Below are 18982 nucleotides of genomic sequence, written 5' to 3'. Positions count from 1 at the left end.
AATTTGCAAATTAATTAGAACTGGGTTCTATTAGAATGTTCCAGAAATTAGGCTCATTCTTTTGAACAGAATTAAAAAATTATTTATTTTAGATTTCTATCACTATTTAACAACCGGTATAAAATACCCTCACTGGTTCTTAAAGATTGATGTATTACATTATTTCCCTATTAAGTGTAAAGCCCCATACACACTATCAGATTTTCTGCAGATTTTTACCTTCAGATTTACCAAAACCATGTAGTGCAAGGGCCTGCCTGATTGCATACACATTGAAACTGCTAAGGTTTGACCTCATATTACATGGTTTTGGTAAAGCTGAAGGAAAAAATCAGCAGATAATCTGATAGTGTGTATGGGGCTTAAGCCTTAGTCAGTACTTTGGAGAGCTTTACATTAACTTCCTGTTTTACCTTCAGAAGTGAAGGAAAATATACCCAATGGAACACAGCAAAAAATAAATAAACTAACTGACGGGTTTTAAACCTTCTCTACTTTACCCAAAACTGAAAAGGTTGACTATACATAACAAATGTTTTATTTTATTTTTAAAATTCATTGCTACAAAAAAGAAAAAAAATAAGCACTAAGAAAACACACAAACAATAATCTTGCTATGTATTTATATAAAAAAAAAGCCCATAAACACTCTTTGTTTCATCATTAAAAGGAATACTAAAGGCTGGGGCATTTTTTCTAAAATAAAAGAGGTTTATATTTACCTGCTCATTGAACAGAGTGGCCACTTACCTCCCTCTTCCAGGGACCTCAGTCAGCGCTCTCCACTCCTCCTCTTCTCCCTGTGCTCCTATAGCAAGCTGCTTGCGATGGGGACAAACATGAGGGCACATTCCCAAGCCGGGCTGTGTGCGTCCATAGACACACACACTGTATGGCTCAGGCCTTTCCCCTGCCTTCTCCTCACAAGATTTGAGTGCCAGCAGCAGGAGGAGCCTCTGAGAGCAGGAAGAGAGACCAGCTCTCCTGCAGATGGACACAACACTTAGAGTGTGAATGGACACACAGAGCATGGCTTGGGAGTGAGCCTGCTTGCATGCCCCCATAGCAAGAGGCTTGCTATCGAGGGCACTTGGCAGGGGAGAGGAACCAGAACCACAGGCGGCGGACCCAAAAATAAGAGGATCAGGGCGGCTCTGTGCAAAACCACTGCACAGCGCAAGTATGACATGTTTGTTAATTTATTTTTAAATGATTTCCTTTAGAATCACTTTAATGCAGATAATGCATTACAATAAAATACCTTTTGGCTTTAGAACCAGTTTAAAACAGGTGAACCCATCTGTGTTTCTGAGATAAGTTTTTTTTTGGAAGTACCTTATACGCCCCAGTTCTTCAAGTGATCGTTTAGGTTATATGGATAATGCATGTACTTTTTGGCTATGACTATGCATTTGCTTAATATAAAGAGTACAGTATATTCAAATGGCCCATGCATATAGTCATTTATATGACACTTCAAGGAAACATCCAATGAGAGTAATTATAGAGGCTGCTAATATGAAGTTCTTTCAAAAAATTCTAGATACCTGGCTGTCATGCCAATTCTTTGGCTTTAATACCTGGTGTAACAAATGCAAGTCCCAAGTCCTAAAGCAGGCTTGTTCTATGTCAATGGCTCAAAAGCCAGCGATAAGCAGCTAGCATTTTCAAAAGGTCAGAATGGCAACCCACATCTTTTTCTAAGACCAACTTTCCCTGATGACAAACAGAATATCCATTTAAAATAATGCTGTTACCTTGTCATAATACCACACCGTGACAGTTTTTTTTTATCATTATACTTACAGGATTGTCCAACAGTTTCCCTATAACATGGGATCCAGAATAATTTTATAACTCACAATTAGGTTTACCTTGTCTACTAAGCTCACCTGGCACAGGACTGGTTGTGATGGGAGCCCCTCCCTGCATTGCAGCTACGATCGCAGGGCTGTGTGTGGCAGCTGACCCCAGGGAAGACGGCAAGTTAGGAGGCGCTGAAGATATGGCAATGGAAGGATTAGGTGGGATGGGGGAAGGTCCACCGACCCGACATGCTGCAGAAGGGAAGGAGCCATGCATGGGAAGGGGGGTTGAATAGGGGTTAATTGGTGGGTTGTTATGAGCAGAATCAACTAAGTCACTACCCATGTTAAATGGTGCAGGCAAAGGCATGCTGGGGTGCTGATTACCGGGCACCGGAGGCTGGGCAGGAGCAGGTACTGCTGATGGGATCATGGGATTGGGTGGTGGTTGACCTGTATACGAACCAGAACCTGTAAGAAAGAAATTAAATCACAGTCATCCAAATTGATTAGTAGAATCCACACAACATGCACATAATGCTAGACATATATGGCTCAAATTACAGTAAATTCCTAATGAATAGGCCAAATTCAAGCCAAGGTTGCCCCCTGTCGACACCACACAGCTTGAAGGAGCAGGGTGGAAAATTGTGAGCTGAACAGTGAGTGACTGTCATTTTTCTGGTATTCTGTCAGAAAATAATAGCCACCAGGGGAGCATCCTCCGTCTATACTGGTTAGTGTAGATGGAGGAATTTACTGAATGCCAGTGGGCTGAATGAAAGAAATCAAATCATATATGGCTAGCCTTTGGAACAAATATTTCAACCAGAGGATGCACAAAAATAGATTTTTCCTACCGCTTACCTGTAAAATCCCTTTCTTGGAGTACATCATGGGGCACAGTGCAGCTACAGTAATTACTATCTGGGTTATACACCACCTATAGGTAAATGGACACTGGCACACCTAAAACACAGGAAGTCCCCCTTCTATATAGGAAGTACCTCAGTTTTGTAGCAAGCAATTCCTAAAAGAGGGGAGGGGCCTCTGTGTCCCGTGATGTACTCCAAGAAAAGGATTTTACAGGCAAGCTGTAGGAAAAATCCTATTTTCTTTATCGTACATCACGGGACACAGAGCAGCTATAGTAATTACTATCCCCTTGAGGGGAGGGAGACACCATCATAGAAACTGCCACCAAAGAAGGACCTACTCTGCTATTTGCAATACGCTGAGGCCAAAGGCAGTATCTTCTACATGATCGACACTGACCTGGTAAAAATCCTGTAGATGTATATACAAAAGACAAAATAGTGGTCTTGTACACCTGGGCCACTGACATCTGATGATGGATGGCCCAAGATACTCCCACACCTGGTAGAGAATCTCTCCCCAGAAAAAAAATGAGTTTTTTTGCCATTTAAACCATAGGCATCATTGATAAACTGGCAGATCCACTGCTAAATATTCAACCTGGATGCCACCTGCCCTTCCTGGGCTCTTCTGGTAGCACGTATAACTGGGGGGTGGGTTGCGCTATGGATCCTTAAGAGTGAATGTAGAAAGGAAAAGAAAAGAAAAGTTAAAAGGTAAGAGCAGCCTCTATTGATTTCCACCCACGGGTGGAACGATGCAAAGACAAAGGGGGGTAATAGATATGGCGCTTATACCTATATGTGGGGACTAGTAGTGTGTTGGTGTATAAAAATGTATTGTATTGTATAGGTCAATTTTCACATGTGTGGCAATATACCTCGAGCTCAGACGGAGATTGCAACAGCGGGAATTTTAAAAGCTGTACACACCGCACTTTTAAACCAGTTGTTTGTGAGTAATTTTTTAACTATTTTCTGCAATAAAATTCTTTAAAAACGGTATCACACTATGGTTGTGCCTCTTCTCTACTCCATATAAACGGGGCTTATTGCTACTCACGGAGGAACGAGGGATCCCTAATCTTTAAAGTGGAAGGAAGCCAGAGAGCCGCACAATAGCTAATATTGTGAATGTTGATCCACCCCGGATGGGGTCCTCCTTCTGGTGAGAGCATAATAATTTTAACACCCTTTTAAGCCACCGAATGTGAAGAACACAGTTGGAAAACATCACCCCCCTCCTTTTCTGCACCTGCGGTTTTTTCCGCCACCCAATAGAGACTTGCTCCATCACGTCCAATGTTTAAAATTTGCCTGCATTGTTTGCACATTTTCTTGCACTAATTTTGCACGTTTTTTTTTTTTTTTTTTTTTTTTTTTTTTTTGGATTTTTTAATTTTATTTAATTTTTCTGTGTTTTATCATTTTAGCACATATATGCTTCATGTAGATGGTATTTTAATTTTTAATTTTCATTAATTTTATACTAATTTATGTAAAGCATCACTATCAGACCAGTTTATGCTACCACCGTGATATTTCATATATGTTTATTTATTATAGTTTGGCACCACAGTATACGTAATATACTTTAATATTCTTTTTTCACGACTAATCCACCAGCTATCACAATTAGTCTTCACCTATAGGTCTGTAAGAATTTATTTGCACGCGCACTTTAATAACTGCATATTGCCATTTAGATTAATACTTTAATAACTGCATATTGCTATTTAGATTAATAAGTTATATGGTTTGCTACATTGTAACCTGTTGCCATTGGCGTGCACTTTGAGTTTATTGTATTTTTATTTAATTTTCATTTAATTTTAAAATTTTGGGTTTTGAACCAGCACGCTGGAAAATATATATTATATACACTTTGGCCCAAAATTAGTCAGCACTTTAAGAATTATATATTGCCACACATGTGAAAATTGACCTATACAATACAATACATTTTTATACACCAACACACTACTAGTCCCCACATATAGGTATAAGCGCCATATCTATTACCCCCCTTTGTCTTCTGGTAGCACAAACCAGGATTCCTGACTTGTGCTGACAACTCAAGTAGACACTGAGCATCTGAACTACCTCTAGAGTAGGTAGAGATCTTTCTCTTGCCGACTGTGGATTTAGGAGAAAAATAAAAGGCAAGACACTGTCCTGATTCAAGTGAAAAACTAGAAACCACTTTAGGCAATAAAAATGGATGAGGACACATTACCTTATGATGCAAGATCAAGAATGGCTCCTTGCATGAAAGAGCCGCCAACTCTGACACTCCACTTCGTGAACCGATAGCAACCGAAGGAAGCCACCTTCTGAGATAAAAGGACCAAGAGAATCCCCCGATTGGTTCAAAAAGTGACCTCTGCAAGGACAGTCAAGATCAATTCAAGTCCCAAGGACACAAGAATGGCCTGACAGGCAGGATTGTCAAAGTTACATGCTGTATGAGGTATGAAATAAGGAGTGAGAAACAACGGCCCCTGGAAAAAATGGATATGGATGAACTCTGACCCTTAACGGTACTTAAGGCCAAACTCCTTTCCTCTACCAATTGGAGAAAGAAAAAGAAAATCTCCCACCCACATATTTCTGTGGGTGCCACTTCCTGGCTTCACCCCAGGCAAAAAAATATTTTTAAATCCTGTAATTGAAGTTGCCTGAAGCTGGCTTCCAAGGGCTCAACAGTGCTGAGATACAGGACTCAAGACCATCAGGTCCCACTGGACTGTAAGTGTCCAAAGGAGCAACCCCCACAAGACTCGCTATGTCTGTGTACCATGCCCCCTTGGGCCAATTTGGCCAACAGTAATATCAGTGTTACCACCTTATGGATTCTTCGCAAAAGACGTGGCAGAATCTGAAACGGGGAACAAAACGTCAAATAAGGGAGAACCAGACCTTAAGGTGTTAACAGTCCATGTACCCTTATTGGCAGTGGGACTTTTGTCCCAGACACACCTGTCCCAAACTATTGTAGAACTTGGAATCTAGTAGATTTCGCTGCAGAGTTCCCCTTGCCGCTATCCTATACCTGGAATATTGGCAGTATAGACAGCACTTGTACTGTCCTAGACAGAATGTGGTACACCTCCCTGAGTGGCATGACCTCTGGTGCCGCCCTGGTGGTTGCTATAATATATATATATATATATATATATATATATATATGCCTGCAGAGGCATTTCCAGATTGAACCTACAAGTTTGTCCTATAATCCAGAGCAAGTCTTCTCTCCTGTGGAGACCAAGCCCACTGAACTGTAGCCAGCCTCAAGTCAACTTAGAGAGAATGGCATCAGTGTTTTTTGTTTTCCAAATTCCTGAAAAGGAAGAATATCAAACACAAATTTTTGCTCTACTACACCCCGGAAACAGAGCCTTCCGGCAATGCAATGCCTGGATCTTCAAGTTACAGACAGAGAATGAACCTCTACCAAGACCTGGAGTAGGGCTGTATGTAGAGAATGTGCTTTGACTTAAACACAGCTTCCTCCCGTAGAAATATTTTTAAAGAACCCCTGGAATTGACTGCTTCCTGAGCAAAGATTATCAAGGTAAAGATTATTGAGGTGTTCAGCACTAGGGCTAGATGCTTTGAAAACCCTCCGGAGCTGTGGCCAACCCAAAGGGAAGATTCACCAAAAAATGGCTTTCCACTGCAATTACAGAAATCTTTGATGAGCCTGGAAACAAACCACCACATGAAGATGCGCATTTACAGAGGATTATGGACCTTGAAATATACCTCTTGTAGAGAGGTCATCATTGAACAGTCTAGCCTATCTGAATCAGAAGGATGTTCAGCGGCTTGAGATCTTAAGAAGATAGACCTCATGCCCCTATTTGGCTTTGGAACTGCTACCATTTAATTGTCTCACAATAATGAGCTTATAACTTCTGCTCCAGGAGCAAATGCAAGGCAAGAGACTGACGACTCTGTGACAGACCCAGACAGTACCAAGAGGTGCACTCAACCTACCCGTTTTCTGCCCACTAAAGATGGAACAAACCACCTCAGAGACTGCCCTAAGATTTTCTGGCCTGAGATACTCTCAACACCCAGCAGCATCAGATGCATCCCTCACCTAAGTGGGGAAAGCTTACCCCATCTGGTATCCCAGGGCAGTCTCCCATCTATATACTAACCAGGCTTGATCCTGCTTAGGGTTCGATCAGGCATGAGCAAGATGATGTGGCCGCAGTCTGACGAAAAATGAATGCGCCAGGAAACACTGCAATGCCAAACACCACAGTGGCTCAGATGCACCCGACACCACTGTCCATCGGGAGATGTAGACATCGCCAGATCCCTGAACCAGAGAGCGCTGCCCTTGCTCCCCCCGGCTGCCTCTCTTTTCTGGAACCATTTAACTGGTATAACAGGTAAATAATGCAGCAACTATATTATCCAACTTAATATACAGTCCTCCAAGGATGCGGGGCCTAAAACAATGTTGGTCTACCTCTATGCAACCCCTTAGGTATGCAAGTACCTAGGTATGCAAACATGCAGGTATACATGTATTCTTGCCGTTCATGCATTTATGTATGCAGTACAAGGTCAATAAGCACACACGCATGTACCCCCAGGCAAGCAAGCCCATGTGCATGTAGCCCTATGCAAATACGCACATATGTATGTAGTCCAAGGAAAACAGCTGTATGTATACAGCTTAATGTAAATAAACATATGTATGCAGTACAAATGAAAACATGCCAGCATGTGTTTAAGCAATAAGCATCTATGGAAGCATGCGTTTATGGAAGAACGTGCTTATGCAACTATGCATTTAGGCAAAATATGAACGTGTGCGCTGTACAGACGCATTCATGCAACATGTACCCATGGAAACAAGCATTTTCTCAATAAGCAAGCATACGTTTATGGAACGTGTTTACGCAACACGTATCTAAGAAGACATGTATAAACATGCATCTTTATGTGTTTATGTATCTTTATGCGATCAAGTATCTTTATGCAACCATGTATAGCTATGTATCCTTATGCGATCATGTATAGCTACGTATATTTAAGCAAACATGTATAAACATGCATCTTTATGCAACCATGTATCTTTATGTGATCATGTATAACCATATATATCCAAGAAAACATGTATAAACATGCATCTTTAGGCAATCATGTATCATTATGCGATCATGAATAACCATGTCTATTTATACAAACGTGTCCACACCTGCATCTTTATGCAATCATGTATATTTATGCAAACATGAATAACCATGCATCTTTGTGCAACCATGCATTCTGTACAACCATGATCATGTATCTTTATGCAAACATGTATAACCATGTATATTTATGCAAACATGAATAAACATGCATCTTTGTGCAACCATGATCATGTATCTTTATGCAAACATGTATAACTATGTATATTTATGTAAAAACATGCATCTTCAGCAACCATGCATTTCAGCTAATTTTAAAGAAAGCACCTGCTTAACAGATGGACCCATACTAGTCCTGCAGGATTTAGCCAAGCATATATGCACTATACTGGAGATACAACTCCTTAAAATGCACCCATGCTCATGTTTTTCCAAATGCGTACATTTAAACATGCATTTGAGCATCAAGTTTGCAAGCATGTATACTACTCTGCACTTGCCTACAGAGCAGTCAACACTTTAAAGTGAACTGCTAACCATCCAAGGGTGTATCAACTTACAGTTCTACAGTCCCCCCGGATAAGCAGTAAATATACAGCATATAATCATGACTTGTCTGTCACATATTTATCCCATAGTAAGTACTCACACTTTGTTAGTATCTATGGGCTGCTGCTATGTCTCTAGAGACCTACTGAACCTGTTGCCACATGGCATGGCTGCCCTACCTGCCTATCTAAAAATAGGCCACACTGAGCGAACCTGCGCCCTCTAGTGGCTGGAGGAAAAACAGCAGCCCACATGAGTAAGAGTACATAGCATGATTAAACAGCACACTGCTCCCAGTGGCCACTGGGAAAACAGACAGTCAGAACTCTCTTTTAAAAAAATAAAAAAGAGAAACTGCAAACAAATGCAGACTTACCATTCCTGCTGCAGGACTCTGAACATAACAGGAGTCTAATCTTCACCCATCACGGCGAGCTTACAATGACGCTTGGGTACCATCCATTTTGTCTGACAGCTTTTTCAAATGGATCTGATTGAAGTCCATGATTCTTAAAAGAACCATCCAGACCTCCAAGTATGCTCCAAGAGCACATGTATCACATCAGTGACCATTCCACCTTACAGACACTGGAGAAAAAATGGGAGGTACTTACTGTATAGGAGGGGTTATATAGAGGGGAGACTTCCTGTTTTTTGGGTGTGTCAGTGTCTATTCATCTAGAGGTGGCGTATAACCCAGATAGTAATTACTATATAGCTGCTCTGTGTCCCATGACGTATGATAAAGAAATTATGTTTTATACACAGCATTAGAATCCTAAGCAAAAAAAAAACAACAGGAGGTGATTTCTTGCTGCTAATCACCTAAAATGAATAATCTTTTCATGTATGGGCAAAGTTTGTTCTACACAAGTTGATCTATCCAGGGCTTTTTTTCCATCAGGAACGTGGGGGAACGCAGTTTCAGCACCTCCAGCACTTTAATGTACAATGTATGTGATGTCAAGGGGTGCTGGATTGTGCTACAGTGTCTATTGATGCTGGCTGCTGGGGGGATCTATTATTCCTGGAGGGAATGTATTTTTGCAATGGGAAGGTCTATTGTTGCTGGGGAATATTTTTTGCTGTTTTTGGTGTGTCTTATTGTTGCTGGGGGGGGGGTCTGATGTTGCCTGGAGTGATATACTGTTGAGGGAGCATTCTATTGTAGCTAGCTGCTGGAGGGTCTATCAATACTGTCTGCGGGGAGATCTGTTGTTGTTGCCGGAGCTCTGTTGCTGCTGGGGGGGCGTTTGTTGAGGGTGGTTCATTGTTGCCGAAGGATCTATTGTTGTTGGGGGGGGTCTATTGTTGACTGCAGGGGATCTATTTGACTGCTTTTCTTGTTATCATTAACAAATTCCTTAGTATCACAAGTGTTACTTAGTTCTGTATTCCCTAAAACGGCAGTACTGGGAGGTGGAACCAAGGAATGGTGCTCGGAGGTAGGTAGTGGTGGAGACAAGGGTTAACTCCAAAAGGGAGAGTTCCTGAAAATAGTCTGTCAGAGAAAAAGCACTGGATCTATCAATTGACTTGTGTACAACCAGCCTGACATATTTTCTCTGAATGATCAGTGCCCCTGGCTATAGCTTGCAGCACTTATCACTGTATTATGATGGCAGGAAAGACTCCCCGCTGTCAGAAAAAATACCACAGCAGGAAGGGTTCTCCCATCCACCTCGAATGTGTGGATGGGGGAACCTACTAGACCAATATATGGGCTGCCTTACTAGCCAGCGGTATCTGTCTGAGCAATCAGGAAAACAGAAAACAGAAAAAAAAAATTAGCTCCCTAATTGTGAAATATACTAAACCTTAAAGAATTCATCAAAAACAAGGCAAGTGCTTAAATGTATAAACCACAAGTCAGCAAATCTACCACAATCTTAACAGAAGAGGTAAATAGCACCTACTGATGCACTAGAGCGGTGTTTCTCAACTTTAGTCCTCAAGGCACCCCAACAGGTCATGTTTTCAGGCTTTCCATTATTTTGCACAGGTGATTTGATCAGTTTCACTGCCTAAGCACTTGTACACGTGGTCGGACATTCCGACAACAAAATCCGTCGGATTTTTTCTGATGGATTTTATCCGAAACTGGTGTTGCATACACACGGTCGGACAAAGTTGTCGGAAAATCCGATCTTTCGGAACATGATGACGTTCATTTGTTATGGCGGGACTACGTTCAGGCTAGTAGCCAATAGCTTTGGTCTCATAATTTGATCTAAGCATGCATGGCACTTTGTCCGATCGGAATTCTCTACAAACGATTGGAAAAAGTCAGATCGGATCATGTTGTTGGAAAATTTTATATCCAGCTCTCAAACTTTGTTGGTCGGACATTCCGTCAGAAAAAGTCAGATGGAGCCCACACACGGTCGGATTATCCGACAACACGGTCCGATCTGACATTTTCCGTTGGAATTTCTGACCGTGGGTACAAGGGCTTAGGCTCCATGCACACTGAAGCTGATAAACTTATGTTTTTGGGAGTTTGGCCGTTTTTGTTTTAACAGCCCTTAAACTCCCCTTTATGTTATCCTATGTGTCCATGGACATTATTTTAAGTTTATCAGCATGGGAGTTTATGGGCTGTTGTCTGAACGCCCTAAAATTGTATTCAAGAGCAGTCCTAAAAATGCCAGACACCGCTAAAAGCTGTTAAACGTGGCTTAACGCTGTATACAGAGCGTTAAGGCTCGTCAGGCATTTCTCTGCCTCTATTCAAAATCAATAGTTCCCTATTAGGGATCGCCCCAACCCCCCCAGGCCATATACCCTCAACATGGGTGCTTTGGGGCGGGGGGGGCACCCCAAAGCACCCTGTCCCCATGTTGAGGAGGACCAGCACCTCTTCCTGATAACCCTGGCCAGTGGTTGTTGGGGTCTGCAGGCAGGGGTTAATCCAAATCTGGAAACCCCCTTTGACAAGGGGGCCCCCAGATCTTGGCCCCCCACACTATGTAAATGAGTATGGGATACATTGTACCCCTACCCATTCACCTAAAAAAAAAAAACTGTCAAAAATAAACACAATTTTATTAAGGCAACTTTTGCGTCTCTTCCGATTTCTTCTCCCTCCTCTGGCGATGTCTTCTCCCTCTGCCGATCCTCTCTCGCCGCTGTCTTCTCGCTCTTTTACTGGGTCTTCGCCGCTGTCTTCTTCGTCTAATTCTTCTGATCTTGACTCGACGCAATCTCCCGGTGTAATTCTGTGTCCGCCGTGTGCCCTGCCCCAAAGCACCCACCCCTCCCTCATCCCACACCCTATCCTGACCTGCCGGGCTGCGTGCTCAGATAAGGGTGTGGTATGGATTTTAGGGGGTGACTGGGGGGAACTCCACGCCAATTTTTTTTTTTGGCAGGGGTTCCCCTTCAACATCCTCAGCACACAAGGCGCACCCCACAAGTCGGATCATCATGATGTGACTTCTATTCAAATCAATGGGCTCCCATAGGGAACCACTGGTTTTGAACAGAGGCAGAGAAATGTGGCTAAAAGCTAGAGCGGCTAAACATGCATTGATGCCAACGTAACATGCTGATAAAGATCGCGTTTTTAACGCTGCTTTTTACCTGGCGTCGGTACTAGCTTTTAATGTCAGTTTATCAGCTTCAGTGTGCATGGAGCCTTAGTAATTAACACTGCTGTTCCATCTCAGGGAAATCCTGAAAGCACAACCTGCTGGGGCGCGTTGAGGACTGGAGTTCAAAAACACTGCACTAGAGTGATGGAAAAAGTGCAAATATCAATACCAAAGTCCAAAATAAATAAGTCCACAATTGGAAACAGCATAACAGTGAGCATGGTTTGGAGTGACCACCCACAGCATATACGAAGGTTGATATTCAAGCTATGACTTAGACGTTTTACAAAACTCACTTTCAGATACATCTATTTTTGTTGAGCGGGATGGTGCAAAATCTTTCTATATGTTTTGGCCATTATCACTCTTTTATGAAGTGTATCTGTCTCTGTTGAACCATGTGTGTCTAAATCACTCCAACGCCTGCTGGCTACATTACCTCCTTCTTTGGTTTTACTCTGACTCATCATTGAGCTTCTATCCCTTGTGCTATTCATGGATATTTGGGCCCTCTGCATGTCCTCTAGTGATGCTATAAGATGCTCAATCTTCTGCTGATTTTTTAATCCATTACTATTCTGTTCATCAGAACCTTCTTGAAGAAGACTCTGCGAGTTGAAATGTGTAGGTATTACCACTGGGCTTTTCAGCCCTTATGACAGATTTACAGTAACAATATCTCTTTTTTTCTTTATAAATTGTTTTGATATCTTTTTAATCACGTTTCCGTACAATCTTTGTAATTATCATACAATTTCTGTTGGTTTTGTAATTTTCATACAATTGCTGTTGGTTTGGTGCCTCAAAGTCCCCCCCCCCCCCCCCCCCCCTGATGGCTGCATTTCTTTGTAATTTTTTCATTGGGATTGGCATCTGACCTAGGCATAGGTACATATACATTTTTGTAAATATTGTATTATCTTTTCATGTAACACTGAAGAAATGACACTTTGCTGTAATGTAAAGTAGTGAGTGTATGGCGTGTATAACAGTGTAAATTTGCTGTTCCCTCAAAATAACCCAACACACAGCCATCAATGTCTAAACCGCTGGCAACAAAAGTGAGTACACCCCTAAGTGAAAATGTCCAAATTGAGCCCAATTAGCCATTTTCCCTCCCCGGTGTCATGTTACTCGTTAGTGTTACAAGGTCTCAGGTGTGATTGGGGAGCAGGTGTGTTAAATTTTGTGTTCTCATTCTCACTCTCTCATACTGGTCACTGGAAGTTCAAAATGGCACCTCATGGCAAAGAAGTCTCTGAGTATCTTTGACGATCAGCTGGCGTGATGTGACCAGGGCGCAAGCGCACAACATAGGAGGCATCTCTCGATGGGAGATACCATTTCACGGGCACAATTGAAACTGATACAAACAGCGGGGGGAGACCATCTTTCTCACATTGTGCCTCACCGTTGTGGGGCGGCTTTACAGTGTGCTGATGGTTTCGTTTTGTCTGTGTTGCAAGGCAGGTTTGCTGTGTTGAATGGCCATTTTTGCCTGTGTGAAAGGGCGGGTTGCAACACAGACAAAACCAGCTCTTCAACACAGCAACTAGCCGCCCTCCAGCAATGCGCAATCTGAGAACTACGGTCTCCCCCCACTGTTTATATAGGTTTAAATTGTGCCTGCGAAATGGTATCTCCCATCAAGATATACCTCCTACAATGTGCGCATGTGCCCTGGTTATGTCGGCTAAGCTAATCAGCTGTTGTGCTGTTCCGTACGGCGCATGCGCAGTAAATACCAGGCACTATTCAATGGGGGGCTCTTCTGTACAGAACACCAGCACTGGGGAACTACAGTTCATTGAGGGAACCATGAATGCCAACATGTACTGTGACATACTGAAGCAGAGCATGATCCCCCTCCCTTAGGAGACTGGACCACAGGGCAGTATTCAAACATAACGACCCCAAACACACCTCCAAGACAACCACTGCTTTGCTAAAGAAGCTGAGGGTAAAAGGTGATGGACTGGCCAAGCATGTCCCCAGACCTAAACCTTTTGAGCATCTGTGGGGCATCCTCAAACAGAAGGTGGAGGAGCACAAGGTCTCTAACATCCACCAACTTCGTGACGTTATCATGGAGGAGTGGAAGAGGACTCCAGTGGCAACCTATGAAGCTCTAGTGAACTCCATGCCCAAGACGGTTAAGGCAGTGCTGGAAAATAATGGTGGCCATACAAAATATTGACACTTTGGGCCCAATTTGGACATTTTCACTTAGGGGTGTACTCATTTTGTTGCCAGCGGTTTAGACATTAATGGCTGTGTGTTGAGTTATTTTGAGGGGACAGCAAATTTACACAATTCTAAAAGATGTACACTCACTACTTACATTGTAGCAAAGTGTTATTTCTTCAGTGTTGTCACATGAAAAGATATAAAATATTTACAAAAAATGTGAGGGGTGTACCCACTTTGATAGACATGTACATACAGTATCTCACAAAAGGCCAAATTCAGCCAAACAATTTGGGGGTTGGGGAAAAAAACCTTCCTACTGGGGTTTCAAGATTTATAGAAAAGCTTAAAATTTGTGATGAGACACGATTTCAGTTTAAATGATCACGTCCCTATTAAATTTCCCCCAGACATATTTTAGTCAATAAAGTGCACGTGTAAGGCTGGGTTCACACTGCTGCGATGCGGGAAAGCTGCGAATCTGCTGCGGGTTCCCGCATCGCATGCCTCCCGGCGGCAGTTCACACTGCCCTATGCGAACTGCTGGGAGTGTCAGTGAAAAGTTAAAGCGGGAGTCCGCGTTGTTTTTTTTTTTTTTTTTAAAGCCAGCAGCTACAAATACTGCAGCTGCTGACTTTTAAAATAGTGACACTTACCTGTCCAGCGCGCCCGCGATGTCGGCACCCGAAGCCGATCTCTCGATTGTCTCTCGGGTGCTGCCGCCGCCATCTTTGGTATGGGAATCAGGAAGTGGAGCCTTTCGGCTTCATTTCCCGGTTCCCTACTGCGCATGCGCGAGTCGCGCTGCGCAATAAGGATGGACCCGCTGCCTCTGGGATCTGTGTGTTTCCCAGCAGGCAGCGGGGGACTTTCGGAAAGGGGCGTAATCTACGCCCCTTTCCGCAGAGAGCTATCCCGGAAGTGGGTGCAGATACCTGTACTGTACAGGTACCTGCACCCCCCTCCCCCCTGAAAGGTGCCAATTGTGGCGCCGGAGGGGGGGGAGGAATCCAATGAGCGGAAGGTCCACTTTAGGGTGGACCTCCGCTTTAATGACACCCCCCAGATCAGTTCGCATATCGCAGTGCGATCTGCAAACTCGGACAGGAATCGGTGAACACCCATGTGATCCGATTCTGCTGTGGACCAAAAAAAGGGTCCTGTGCGAGTTTGGGCCGAATGCTATACGAATTCAGCCTACTGCAGTGCGGTGCAAATCACATCCGATCTCGTCACCGCAGCAGCGTAAACTCAGCCTAAAGGAGTATTTAATTACAAGGCAGCACTCTGTTTTGTATGTTGCATCAATAACACAAAATCACAAATGAAGCAAGAAAAGTCACTTACCTTGTGCTGGGCTGGGTTGTGTCCCTCCCTGCTGCTGACTGTTCACTGGTGGCTGTGATAGGGGTGCATTTGGCTGTACCAGTCCTTCTGAACTGCTTGCTGTGCTCCCTGGTGCAGGTGTCACAGAAGCCTGTGTTACAGGGATGGAATGGGCAGTGGGGGGTACAGGCTGGCTGCCTGGGGGGGTCTGATGTTGCTGCTGGTGTTGGTTCTGAATGTGCTGGAAATGTTGCTGACGTGCTCTCAGCTCTGCGTATTTTAGCTGTTCCATGTGGAAAGACTGTCTATCTGCAAGAAGCTGCTGCCGCTGATATTCTAGCTATAAAGTGAAATAAAAATACAGATATCAATAGCTATTCAGTAACAAAGCAATTCCCAAAAACCCTCCCAACTAGCTTCCGCTACAAGAATACACCACTGGTAAATGCAAGCTTTGTCAGGCCCCTAATGCTGATACAAGTATAGAAGAAATATCAGCACTTCCATAGAGTCCTCTGAGTGACAACTGGGGGCAAGCCTTGTTTTGTTTTAAAGATCTTTAAAATCAGAATGCCAAGTAAAATCACTTTACTGGCAAAGATGTCACCAAAATCTGAACAAATAAAACAAGGTACGGGGAAACATCCCTACGTCATAAATAAAATATATCTGAAACAAAACCATTAGGAGAAATTTTTTATTTTATACAGAAGAGCATTGGTTGGGGCCCAGTCACACTGTTGGGACATGTTAACATACACTCATTAATGTGTATGTTAGGGCTTTCAACACTGCAATGCACAAAAAAATGCATGTAAAAGCACACTATCATAAAGAGAAACACAAGAAGTATCTTCTGAATTTTAGATGTTGTTCTGCAAAGTCTAACATAAAAATCTTTCACGTGCAGAAAAGAGAATTGTGCTGTTACAAACCTTGCTTCTACATACATTGCAGATGACAGACAGCATCCAAGCATGATTGCGCCGACCCAGATGTAGTGATAGAATATTACATACATGTGAAAATACACCCACACAATTTTTCTAACAGAGTGCAACACAATGTGTTCACATCTGTGTTGTAGTATGCTGTATTTGTGTGTTGGGGTACCATTTGTAATAAATGGCAGCATACAGCAACGCAGCTATATCCTTAAATTGATATGTGTTATGGTAAGATGCAAACACAGATGTGAATTATAACCATCTTAGATAGCAGCCATTAGAACATTTGTCCATACTGGAAGAATTTCCCTCACCCTTTGCTCTCATGACAAATCCTACATTTAGAATTTCTTAACTTTCTGTATTAACAGTGTTTAGCAGGGAGTGTGAATCTCCCCAGAAGGAAGACAGACAGTAATAGAGTTTTGGCAAAGGGTCTAACCTTTACCCCTGTATCCAAAACTAAAATACACAGTCTTTCCTTTAACATATATACACTTTAAGTAGAAAATGTTTCAGGACTCACCGCCTCCCGTTCTCGATCCATGATGGTTTCCAGCTCCTCAAAGTGCCTCAGTTTGATTTCCAGTTTCTTCATTTGAGTCTCCACCAGCAGAGCCACCAGTGACTTGATCTTGCGTTCCTCCACTGCAGCCAGGTGCTAATTAACGGCACATACTTATGATTAGAAAGAGGTGGTATTTATGTTATACAAGTGCTACCATTTGGTTCAGACTAGGCCATCTACATTCATGCAGATAAACTACTTTTTTCCTGTATGACTTATGTTTGTTGGCCAATTAAAGACCAGCAGTTTCTCAGAAATTGCAAGCCTTTAGGTAGGTTCCTGATGCATGATGTACATAATGTATTAATTTCTCTTCAAATCTTTAAAATTCTAGCTGACTGATAATTGCAAGCTAGAAAGAACATGGCTGTCTTTAAACTATGCCTATAACCCCCCCTGCCTGCATAGGAGGCTCCTTCAGTACCCACAGCTTCAGTTACTGTCTGACTCCAATCTGCACTTCAGTAGTCCATAACTGTTCGTCACTCATCATTCACTATTGTGAAAACAATCCCTTTACTTCTTGTAACATTTCACAAACAAAAGCAGTTCTGTGGAAAAAGAAAAAAAAAAGACTTAGGCCACTTTCACACTAGGGGACCGATCGTATTTGCCTGCCAGTTATTCAGGCGGATCCAATCAGACCCTCCAGTCTCCTCTATAGAGAAGCCTGCCAACATCCGATCCAATACTATCCGCTAAAACAGATGCATGGGGATCCGTTCCCCAACCATCTAGGGAAATGGATGGCAGTCGGGTGTAAAGGGACAGGCGGTCCACTTACATCCGACGGCCCATAGAGGAAAACACACCCCAGTCATCTACCTGGTCAGCGTGGATCAACAGATTCCTCTGCACATGCTCTGCAACGGCACAAATAAAACAACTGTTCTCTATGTACCCTGTTCACACCACAATACTAGTATCACATGCAGATTTTTTCTGTGCAGGAATCTGCAACATGTATACAACTCCGTGAGACGAACATGAAAACGTAAGTAAACCAATGTTTCTGCAAGTGAAATCTGTGCATTTTTTCCATTAATTTTTATGCACGTATGGCGTGAACGCGGCTTAAGAGGCTTAGGCTTGTTGGGTAAAACTGGGCCAACCAAGGCCAAGATTAATTTTTATATATATATTATATATATATATATATATATATATATATATATATATATATATATATATATATATATATATATATATAAAAAGTTTTATTGAAAAAAAAAACTCAGTTTACAAACATGTCAATAAATTCCAATTCCAATAACTCACAATATATGTACATCAACTATAGGCATCACTGCACCACTGTCTAGGACATTACATTTACAGCTTGCATTTCATTATTAGTGTATCCTGTGATCCTCGAGACCTGCTGCTCTAGCTGTGGAACAGGGCCCTTGCGATGAGTGGCTTAAGGTTGTCCTCTAGGGGGAGGTTGTCTAGGATACCTAGCAGGCATGGTTTGGGGTCAGTCGGGATGGAAACCGAAAAGGCATTAATAGATTTTAGGACCCCTGTCCAGTATAGGTGTAGCTTGGGGCAGCGCCACAGCATATGGATCAAGTCTCCATGGTCTCTCGCGCATCTCGGGCAGTCTGAATCCGGTCTCGCCCCCATTCTGGCCAGCTTGGCTGGCATGTAGTGCACTCTGAGTATAATGTACAACTGGGATAGTCGCTGTGCTACATTTAAAGATGACATTCGTACTGCCTGTAACGCATCTTCCCACTGTTCACTCTCAAGTGCACCCACTTCCTTTTCCCACTTAGTCTTTGCCTTTAGGGGGAACCCTGTCAGGAATACCCCGAGTAGCATCAAGTAACAGTTAGAGATAAAGCCTTTGAGGCTGTTCACCTCTTTCTTGTAGTGAAATATGGGTGTCGGGGATAGAGTCCATGGAGTCTCAATGGATTGAGCCCTTATTGCGTGTTGCAATTGAAGGTAATAGAAGCGCATCGTCTGGGGGAGCC

General features: G+C 42.8%; 1 protein-coding gene across 7 annotated transcripts in view; it reads right to left on the bottom strand.

The window, feature by feature from the left end:
• The window catches only part of SMARCC2 (SWI/SNF related BAF chromatin remodeling complex subunit C2), a 142124-nt gene that overhangs the window by 3028 nt on the left and 120114 nt on the right, over window positions 1–18982 (bottom strand). For 3 of the 7 annotated variants that reach the window (XM_077483402.1, XM_077483398.1, XM_077483399.1), the window contains exons 25-27: window positions 16962–17096; window positions 15510–15828; window positions 1893–2276 (exon numbers count right to left, since the gene is read on the bottom strand). In XM_077483402.1, coding sequence (XP_077339528.1) covers window positions 1893–2276; window positions 15510–15828; window positions 16962–17096 — 838 coding nt within the window. Of the gene's footprint in view, window positions 1–1892; window positions 2277–8819; window positions 8971–15509; window positions 15829–16961; window positions 17097–18982 lie in introns of those variants that run through there. The other 4 variants (XM_077483400.1, XM_077483401.1, XM_077483403.1 and 1 more) reach the window with 4 other exon arrangements.

The sequence above is a fragment of the Lithobates pipiens genome, unplaced genomic scaffold (assembly GCF_037356315.1).
Source record: "Lithobates pipiens isolate NorthernLeopardFrog02 unplaced genomic scaffold, aLitPip1_a1.2 Scaffold_16, whole genome shotgun sequence".
NCBI lineage: Eukaryota > Metazoa > Chordata > Amphibia > Anura > Ranidae > Lithobates > Lithobates pipiens.
The sequence above is the reverse complement of the archived record's forward strand: the minus strand, read 5'-3'. Positions and strand labels throughout refer to the sequence as shown.